Source organism: Echinops telfairi, unplaced genomic scaffold, assembly GCF_000313985.2.
Source record: "Echinops telfairi isolate 266 unplaced genomic scaffold, ASM31398v2 ScPeMD7_7469;HRSCAF=8507_1, whole genome shotgun sequence".
In the NCBI taxonomy this organism is placed as follows: domain Eukaryota; kingdom Metazoa; phylum Chordata; class Mammalia; order Afrosoricida; family Tenrecidae; genus Echinops; species Echinops telfairi.
Window position 1 is genome coordinate 113747558 of NW_022111373.1, and position 10235 is coordinate 113757792.

The window sequence follows — 10235 nt, forward strand, 5'->3', positions numbered from 1 at the left end:
CCCACCCCCGGGGGAGACGAATAACAGAAACATGGGTGAAGGGAGATAGCAGACAGTATAAGATAGGAAAATAATTTATAATGTATCAAGGGGTCATAAGAGTGGGAGAGTGGGGAAGGAGGAAAAAGAGCTGATACCAGGAGCTCAAGTAGAAAGAAAATGTTTTGAAAAAGATGATGGCAACATAAGTACAAATGTGCTTGATACAACTGATGTACGGATTAGTGTAAGACCCCCGATAAAATGATTTTTTAAAAGGAAAGAAAGAATGAGTAGAGAACTGGAATTAGAACTGATCCAGATGCTACTTGGTTGACCGACAAGCTAAGAGCACTTTCCTTTTCTTTTTAACGTTTTTAAAATGGAAATATCAAAAGAACAATACAATGGGGGGGAGGGGGCACTGCAGAAGTTAGGAGACATTTAATGGTGCTGTTCTTAGGGTCCATTGCACTGAGACTCCAAATCCTGAAGATAGCAAAACTCCATGTTTTGTTTTTATCTTAGCCCCGTGCGTAACTGTACTCTGTGATTTCAGAAAACATTCATAGAGAACGTAGTGCTGACTGTCCATTTGTAGAAGACTGGCTTTCTCACAAGAAAACAATGAACTCATAGGCATACTGAGAGTTAATCCTTGACCTTGGAAACCCCAGTACTCAGGAAAGAAACATGCAACTGCTACACCGTCAGATTTCCACTAAAACTCCAGCATCGGCGCGTACTCCTCTCAGCTTCTCTAGCAGATGTTCACACATTTCAGAAAACCGAGAAACAGCCATCGCTCGGCTCAAAACAAGCAAATGCTCCATCTACCAACATTGAGTGTACTGTCCTACCACTTGACTGTGGGCAAATATACATATTTAATACAAATAAACAGGCCCTACCCAGGGTCTGCATTTCTTAATCCCCGAAGAAAGTGAATTACTGCAAAATCTCATTAAGCTGATATCATTTTATTCAAAATAATACATAATTCAAAGCAACTGTTATTCCCTAGTCAACCAGCTGCCTGATTGCTCTTTAATAAAAATCAGATAATGGAAAGCTAGCTAATTCAAAGCCCATTTTTTTTCCATCTCCATGTGTTTCACATTCAGGAGGTTTCACTATATTTTAGAAAGAAGATAAATGCCAAATATAGTCTTTCAAGTTTATTTTCAGTTGGCATTTTACTTTGCCTACAGCTCAAGTTCCCGCTATGCGTTATTCCTTGCATGTAGTCGGACTGGGCAAAAACACCACTGGACTCCTTTATTTCTAGAGAACTCATAAGGAGGTGTAATTCTGTTTGAGCTGGTGCTTTCTCTGACTGAGAGAGATGATCGGTCTAATCCCAATATAAAACAGAACAGACAAATCCCTCAACTCCTCCCAAGACAAGCTTTCACGGGATACATTATTTTCTTCAAAGTGAATTCCCAGGTCAGATATATCTATATTAAGCACAAGAATAAAGATACATTCCATAGCGGATTCTGGAATACCCATTAATTTGAATTAACTTTCTGTTCTCCTCCCTATGAACAAACAGAGGCAGTTGACTGCAGTCTGCCTAGACAGTGTGTCCCTTACACTATGAAGTAAGATAAAGAACTGGTCTCATAAAAAGTCTATTATTTCATAGTCCCTCTAAACCCATTTATTCCTTATCTTTAATCTCCTTAGGTTTCAAGTATCAAGCTTCACTTCTAGTAACAACAATCACAATAAAACATTTTATGTGGGGGAAAAAACATGGTAACTATGTCCCAGGTTAATGTATACAGCAATTTCCTTTGCTATTAACATTTATTAATTTAACTGGGGTAAGCTATATAGGTGGTGGGCTGATACACTTACATTTTTAGTGATCTTTTCTACATTTGTCAATGTTTTAGATTTAGTATGCACTACTTTTACAATCAAGAAAATATCACTAATATCAGATAGCCTTCATTCAAATATGCTTAGGAAGAATCAAGTCTTACAAGGTCTTAGAAATTTACACAAACAAATGAAACAAACAAACAAACAAAATCATTGGGATTTCCATGAGAAAAAAAAATGTTTATTTTTTAAAGAAATGTTTGGGTTTTTTTTTTTTTACATGTTACAGGTCTCACCGCCTCTTCAGTATATGTAATAGAACAGATTATTCAGAAAAATGGGTCCTAAGATTTTGCCCTTCCTTTTGGTAAATATAAAACTGTTACTTAGTTTACTTAATTAACATCAGCTTAGTAAAACTTTTAAAAATAATCATTTATCCATAACAATAAGGACTAAGGACAGGTTGTTATTGTTGTTGTTGTTGTTGTTGTTAGGTGCCATCCAGCCAGTTCTAACTCATAGCAACCCTATGTCCCTCAGAATGAAACACTGTCCACCGCCAGGTCCTGCACCATCCACACGATCGTTCCTTTGTTAGAGCCCATTGTTGCAGCCACTGGAGCAACTCATCTCATTGAGGGCCTTATCAAGCATGATGTCCTTCTTCAAGGGCTGGTCTCTCCTGACAACATGTCCAAAGTATGCAAGACAAAGTCTCAACATTCTTACTTCTAAGGAGCATTCTGATTGTACTTGTTCTAAGATAAGGTTTGTTTGTTCTCTTGACAATCTATGGTACTTTCAATAATCTTCTCTGGCACCACAATTCAAATGTATAGATTCTTCTTTGGTCTTCTTTATTCTATGTCCAATTTTCACATGCATAAGAGGCGAATGGAAATACTATGGCTTAGGTCAGGCACACCTTAGTCCTCAAAGTAACATCCTTGTTTTTCAATACTCTAAAGAGGTCTTGTGCAGCAGATTTACCTAATGCAATGCGATGATTTCATGACTGCTGCTTCCATGAGCATTGATTGTGGATCCAAGCAAGGCAAAATCATTGACAATTTCAATCTCTTCTTCATTTATCATTACGTTGTGAGGATTTGGGTTTTCTATATATGGAGTTGTAATCCATACTTAAGGCTGCATTCCTTGATTTTCATCAGCAAATGTGTTGGAATGGGTGGACAGTGCAAACAAATCCAGCAACACTCATATATGTGTAAGAAAGAGGTTTATATTAAGAACTGAAAAAAATTAAATTAAAAATAAGAAGTAATTGTATATAAGAAAAACACCCCAGCCCAGTCCAACTTAAATCCCTAAATCCAATACTAGTCCATAAGTCCCTTTTCAGACTCACAGTCACCAGCAAAGATGCAGAATGCATGATCACAAGCCGGTGGGTGCAAAATCTTGTGGATCCAATGGCAGCAATCAGGGTCAGCCAGCAGGAAGGTGAAGGCAGAGAGAGTGAGAGGGAACTTCTCAGAGCTCTCTTGATGAGAAGGCCATGCCCACAAGGAGGTACCATCAGGCTATGTGATCTGATTGCAGGCCAGACTCCCCTCCTACACTTCTATATGTCAAGTTGGCATGGAATGATGTAACGACCACAGCAAGTGCTTCAAATCATCCTCACTCTCAGCAAGGAAGGTTGTGTCATCTGCATATCACAAGGCTGTTAATAAGCCTTCCTCCAATCCTGATGTCACATTCTTCTTTATAAAATCCAACTTCTTACCTTTATGCTCATTTCTTTAATCACTGTGAACATCAGCAACCAATGATCATGATCACCTATCAACTATGAGTGCTTCTTCCTAAACTCTGTTTTCTCCTAGCACCAAACTCAGGTCATCTTTCTGGTCAAGCTCAACAAATAAAAAGCAGACCTCGATCTTTCCTCCCAAATCTGCTTTAGGGCCTTATTCTCGGGAAACATTCATACAAGCTCTCCTGTGGGAAAAAAAACCTTAGCCACAATACCCACCTGTTCAGTAATTCTTATAAACCCAACCCTCCCATTTCATGAAGAATTTATGGTTCTAAAATGTATATCTGAATATGCCATTGCTTTGCTTAAAAACAAAAAACAACAACGACAAGAAACAAGCCAAAAGGTAAATCACAGTCTTATCATGACATACAGGGTCAGTGTGCTTCCCCACCTCCCCCTGCCTGCCCACCCACATACAAGCCATGTTCTCTACAAGTACTTGTTAAGTATACCATTCACTCATCCAACAAACACCAACTGAACAATCATCTATGTGCCAGGCATTGTTCCAAGCACCAAAGACACCAGAGTAAACAAAACAAAATTTCTTATCCTTGTGGTGAAAGGCGAAAGAAAACAAAAATAACCAACAAATGTATATGAGAGGTGGTGCTAAGTGCTATGGAGAAAATGAAGGCTGGTGGGGAGCGGGCTGGCGGGGAGGAGGAGGACGAGGTTCCTGTTTCCTAGAAGCTGGTCAGAAAAGAGCTCTCGGCTAAGAGGACATTTGAGCAGACACTCGAAAGAAGTGAGAGGACAGCCACATGAATGTCTGAACCACGTGGTCCAGATAGGGGACAAATGCCAAGGTTCTGAGGGGGAAGCTCCCATAAATGACTATGTGACCCCAGAAAGATTGGAGTGCAGAGTACACAAGGGTGGAAAATGGCAGGAAGTGACATCAGAGCAGGACCCTGGAGCCAGATGGTAAAGCCATGGTAAGTGAGGTTATTGAATTTACTATATAACAGCAGTATTATGTTCACCTAAATATAATCGCCCTTGTTTTCACTGTGGAGAACAGATTATAAGGGGCAAAAGGTAGAAGCAAAAATCAAAAAGCAAATTCACTGCCACTGAGTCAATTCCAACTCATCGTGACCTTATAGGACAAGGTGAGACTGACCCTGTGGGTTTCCAAGATGTAACTCTATAGGAGTAGAAAACAATATCTTTCTCGCACGGAGCAGCTTGATGGTTTCAACCGGCTGCCCTTGTAGTTAGCAGTCAATTTGTAACCACTATGCCACCACGGCTCCTATAGGGAAAAGATTATAAAGGTGCGAAGAGATTAATTTTTAGGTCACTGTAGTAACTCAATAAGAGGATGGTAGCTTGCACCAGATGATGGAAGAAGTGGTGAGCAATAGTTGGATTCTCAATATATTTTGAAGGTGAAGCCTAGAGCATTTGCTAATGGATTGGATACAGAACATGAGAGAATAAGGAGTACTTTACATTCTCTATGCCCTTCCTTAAAGGAAGGCTTATTGACAACCTTTGATATGCAAATGATACAACTTAGCTTACTGAAAGTGAAGAGGACTTGAAGCACTTGCTGATGAAGATCATTCGGTATGGATTACAATTCAATGCAAAGAAGACCAAATTCCTCACATTTGGACCAAGAGGTGACCTCATGATAAATGGAGAAAAGATTGACGTACCAAGCATTTTATCTTGCTTGGGTCCACAATCAATGCTCATGGAAGCAGCAGTCAAGAGGTCAAAAAATGCATCAGGTAAATCTGCTGCATATGACCTCTTTCGTGTATTGAAAAGCAAGGATGTTACTTTAAGAATAAGGTGCGCCTGTCCCAAGCCATAGTATTCTCATTTGTCTCTTATGCAGTTGAGAGTTGGACACTGAATAAGGAAGACCAAAGAAGAATCGATGCATTTGAATTGTGGTGCTGGAGAAGACTATTGAAAGTACTGTGGACTGCTAAAAGGACAAACCAATATATCTTGGAAGAAGTATGGCTAGAGTGCTTCCGAAAGTCAAGGATTTCGTCTAATGCACTTTGGACACGTTGTCAGGAGAGACCTGTCCCTGAGGATGACATTATGTCTGGTAAAGTTGAGGGGCAACAAAAAAGCAAAGGCCCCTAAGAAGATGGACTGACACAGTGGGTGCATCAATGGGCTCAAGCATAGGAACAATTGTGAGGATGCTTCAGGACCCGGTGGTGTTTCATTGTTGTGCTCTGGGTCAGATTCAACTCAATGGCACCTAAAAACAACGTGCCTGTCTTCATGCACTTGCAAGCTGTATGACCTTGGTCAAGTCCCTTTCTCACGTTCATTTCTGGAGTCATAGGATAAATCTTTATCCTTCTCCCAGGCTCTCTATCCCAATCTCCCCGTCACCAAGGTTACTGAAACAGGCCTTCTAACTCTTGATGTCCCAACCTCTTCATCTGTCACTTGCTATCGCACATGTCACCATACCCTGTACAAATGTCACTTTCTTGTGTTAGAGGCAAAAACAAAATGAGTTTCCCTTAAGTAATACTAAAGGGATGGAAATATTCCATAATTTCTCAGGTGATAGGAATTTCTACTTTATAGCTTGATCAAACATCTGGTTTTCACAGCTCTTTTTATTAGGCTCATTTTCAGGTAAAAATTACTTTTTCTTTTTATAGAAAATGGTCATAAATACAGTCATTATAGTGACAATGTATCAAATGCAAACAGCAAAATGTGGACACTGCACAGTTACATCATATACTTTTGATTTTTCCACGTAACTACACTGTATTTAGCAATTAATGACCATGCAAAGTTAAACATATATGAATATATGAAGCTATACTTATTCCTCATTTATCAACTACCTGACATTTCACATTTAAATAGTAAAAAATCTACTAACAATCTACTACCCACCTATTTTTCACATTAATGACAGATTTGGCCATAACAAATGGTGCAGTGAGTTCTTTAGTGTTAAAATTATGCAAGAATTTGGCTGGGCCATGATGCTTAGGGGCCTGGCAGTTAAATAGTGATGTAGTCATCTTCCATTTTGCAACCTGATGTGCTCCTTCTCCATTTTCAAATAATGACCAGGTCACTGAAACCTAACTGTGTCATAACTCCCACAAAATGACTGACAGGGACTGGTCCATTTACTATGCAAATAGTGGCCTGGAAATCATCCCCTGTAGTCCAGCTAGGGGGTTGGCTAATTTGTCCATCTTTCTACACTTAAATAAGAAGCCCTGGTGGCATAATGAGCTATATACACTGAGCTGCTAACCACAGGTCAGCATTTCAAATCCACCCGTCACTCCACAGGATAAACATGAGGCTGTCCACAGCTGTAAAAATTTAAAGTCTTGGCAACCCAAAGGGGAAGTCCTACTCTGCCCTACAAGGTTGATCTGAGTCAGAATCGACTGGATGTCAATAAGTTTGGTTTGGAGTGAGGCTTAACTAGGGGCCAATCCCACAAAGATTTTGGGAGATCTTGCTGCCATCAAGAAGAGTCTGCAGAGAAGGGTGTCCTTTGGGATCAAATCCTATGCTCAGCATCTTGTAGACCCAGAAGAGAGTCAGAATGCTGAAGAAGAAAGACAGCACGCTGGTCAGGCCTGGGAGGTGGAGATAGCTGTGCTGTGCTTGCTGCCTGACACACTTTCCCAGGCAGGGCAGAGGCCTGGATATGACCAGTGTAGCATGCCTGACCCTATGAGCAACATAGCAGGAGCCCCGCGGGCCCTCATGCAGTGCAGGCCTGGGTAGTATGGCAACAAGGGAAAAATTATGCTATGCAGGCCTGGCATGGTTCCTAGCATGGCAGGAGCCAGCAGCAGAAGCCAAGACAGGCCTAGCCACAGAGAGATCCTGTGCACGGGTATTCTTGTTGGTGAGGTGAGGCCCACGGGCAGAGAAGCTTCGGGAGGTACAGAGTGGTGGTGGCAGGCAGCCATGATGTAAACACCTACCCGATGGCGTAAGAACGAGGTACTTACATTCATGGGTCCCTGGAGGAAGGGGGTTCCCCTTTGAAATTCTGCTTCTAGTATTGACGGTTTGCTTTCTATAAATAAATAGGAGCCCTGGTGACCTAAGAGCCCTAAGATCAGAGGTTCAAACCCATTGGTCATTGGGGGGAGGGGTGACAGAGAGATGAGGCTGTCTGCTCCCATAAAGAGTTAAAGTCTTGGAAACCCAAAGAGGCAATTTTATTCTGTCCTTATAGGGTTGCTGAGTCAGAATTAAGCTGATGGCAGTGGACTTGGAATTTTTTTTATTTCTATAAACAAGCATTGCTTTCACTCTGCTAACATCATCTAAGTGTCTCATAAGTGTGGATCAATCACAGACAAATATAGCACCCATGGGTGGCTGGTGCCTATGGATATATGTGCCTCATTCCTTGTAATTTGGTGACTGCCTGGAAGTTTGAACCAGGGTGTCTGCATTTGCAGTGTACACAGATATGAATACAGGCTGAACATGGGTACTGTAAAACAAAAGAACAACTCATTGTCATCAAGTTGACTCTGACTGTTAATGACCCTGTAGGACAGAGCAGAACTGCCGCATAGGATTTCTGAGGCTGGAAATTCCTATAGAAGTAGGCTGCCACATCTTTCATCCTGGGTAGCTGGTAGGCTCCAACTGCTGACCCTTTGGTTCATAGCCCAGAGCATAACCACTGTGCCACCAAGGCTCTTTAGGAAGCAGGTATAAAGAAAACGAATTATAAAAAAAAGAAAGAAAACTAATTGTGAGGTAATAGTTTGACTTTCTGGGTATATCAGGGACAACATTTGGAGAAGCAGTGTACTGTGAAAAGAAACCCCAAGCTGACAAGAGCTATAACGTGGAAACGCAAGAGGGCATAGGCCTGCAGTACACCACGGGAGATGTGGCAACTCGGTTTCACAGTAGCAGTTAATGATTCTGGAGTTGTGGCATCACATTTCTCAGCTACTTTATGTTGAATCTTTTAGAATTTTCTAGTGAGTAGAAGGTGCTCATTCTAAATACACAGAGGCATTATTAGGTCAAGCTGGAAACGCAGTCCAGAGAACATTAATGGGTCACAATATGATACACAGAGTTTTCCTGCTAATGGCATGTTCTTTCTTGACTACAGAAACTCGGGCCTCATATCAGCATCCCTTCATTTATTTAGAGTTCAACTACAATTACTATTTAATAAAACATCACCAAGACAAACACTGCAATGCACAGTTGTAGAGAGGCATAGCCAAGCACAGCCTACTTCTCCCGGAACCGGCAATTATAATCATTTTACATTTTGAGATTAAAGTTGATATAATCAAAAGAGTTTTCCTTTGATTTCAGTGTTTCAGTGGCCCAAGAATGCACCCCCCGCACCCAAGAAAAAATTATTATTAAGGTTGGCACATTTCAAATTATGTCATGAGATTAGCATCTATAAAACTTAAGTACTCAACTAGAATTAGTTTCATTGTTGTTTTATGGTCTCTACAAGACTCAACTAACTCTACGGTGGTTTTGAGTTTAGGGCCTACAAATTAAGACTCCATAGTAATACTAGAACATTAGAGACAGGAGCTCGTGACTAAAGATTTTAAAACAGTTGTTCAATTGTCCGAATCACTAAACTACATAATATGTCTCAACTGTTTACAAAGAGCCGAAACAACCGGAGACACCTACCTAAGAGCACTGTTGAAGCTCTAGGATATAACTAAAGGTTTTGACAATGAGCCAAGGAAAATTTGCAGACACTAGTGGGTCTGTCTCATACTGAGAAATTGACAATGATTGGCCCCATTATCGAAATAATGATACATACTCTAAATGCTTTCAAATTTTCCTCCAGGAAACATGTACAATTATTCTGCTACATGTAGTTCGGATCTCAGGATGTAGATGAAGGAGTAAATGAGTGCAGGCTGCATGCTCTAGTGTTCATATAAGTTTCTAGAAAGAACTACACTTGCTTTTCTACGTTGGGAATGTCTCACCCTTCTAAGCAACTGAACAGAAGTGAACACCGAGTCTGACCTTAGTGACTCACCCTGACCAGCAGAATCACGTCAGCGTTGTCAGACTTTGGGAAACAGGGATATGATTCTTCACTCGGAGGATATAATCCTTTCCCGTCTCCCTACAATCCTCAGTCCTCAGAAAGACGTGCACTGCCGGACACACCTATTTTACGTGTTGACTCGCTACCGCGCTCCTTAGAGCTGGTGGAGAAGGGACAACGGCCCAGGCTCTGCTGACATCTTAACACACGTGGGCACAGAGCAACCCTGGGCCAGGTCGAGGAAGAGCACCCCAGTCAACATCTCCAAGCTGGAGAAAAAAGCAGCTGCCATTGTGTTGTGAGGTCCAGAACTTGCATCCAATTAAACAACAAAAACAAAACTGGTTATGACACCAGCGTCACTCTCCAGGATGAGGAGGTAAGAACATACGCACCGCATCTGTGATATCTATTTCATAGGCTCTCTGGAAAGTCTTGCGATCGAAGAACACCAGCTTGCCGCTGCCACGCCCCCGTTGAACAGAGGTGCCGGTGACAATGAGTTGGTCATCGGGACTGAAACAACAGTCAGTCCTGAGGGCAAAGAGTTTATAAATATAAGCTTGACACCACACCAAACAGTCATGCGTGAGC

General features: G+C 41.3%; 1 protein-coding gene across 1 annotated transcript in view; it reads right to left on the minus strand.

Annotated features, from left to right (window-relative positions):
- The window catches only part of WDR70 (WD repeat domain 70), a 325699-nt gene that overhangs the window by 45675 nt on the left and 269789 nt on the right, over positions 1-10235 (minus strand). Inside the window, exon 13 of the mRNA XM_045285256.1 lies at positions 10037-10175. Coding sequence (XP_045141191.1) covers positions 10037-10175 — 139 coding nt within the window. The remainder of the gene's footprint in view (positions 1-10036; positions 10176-10235) is intronic.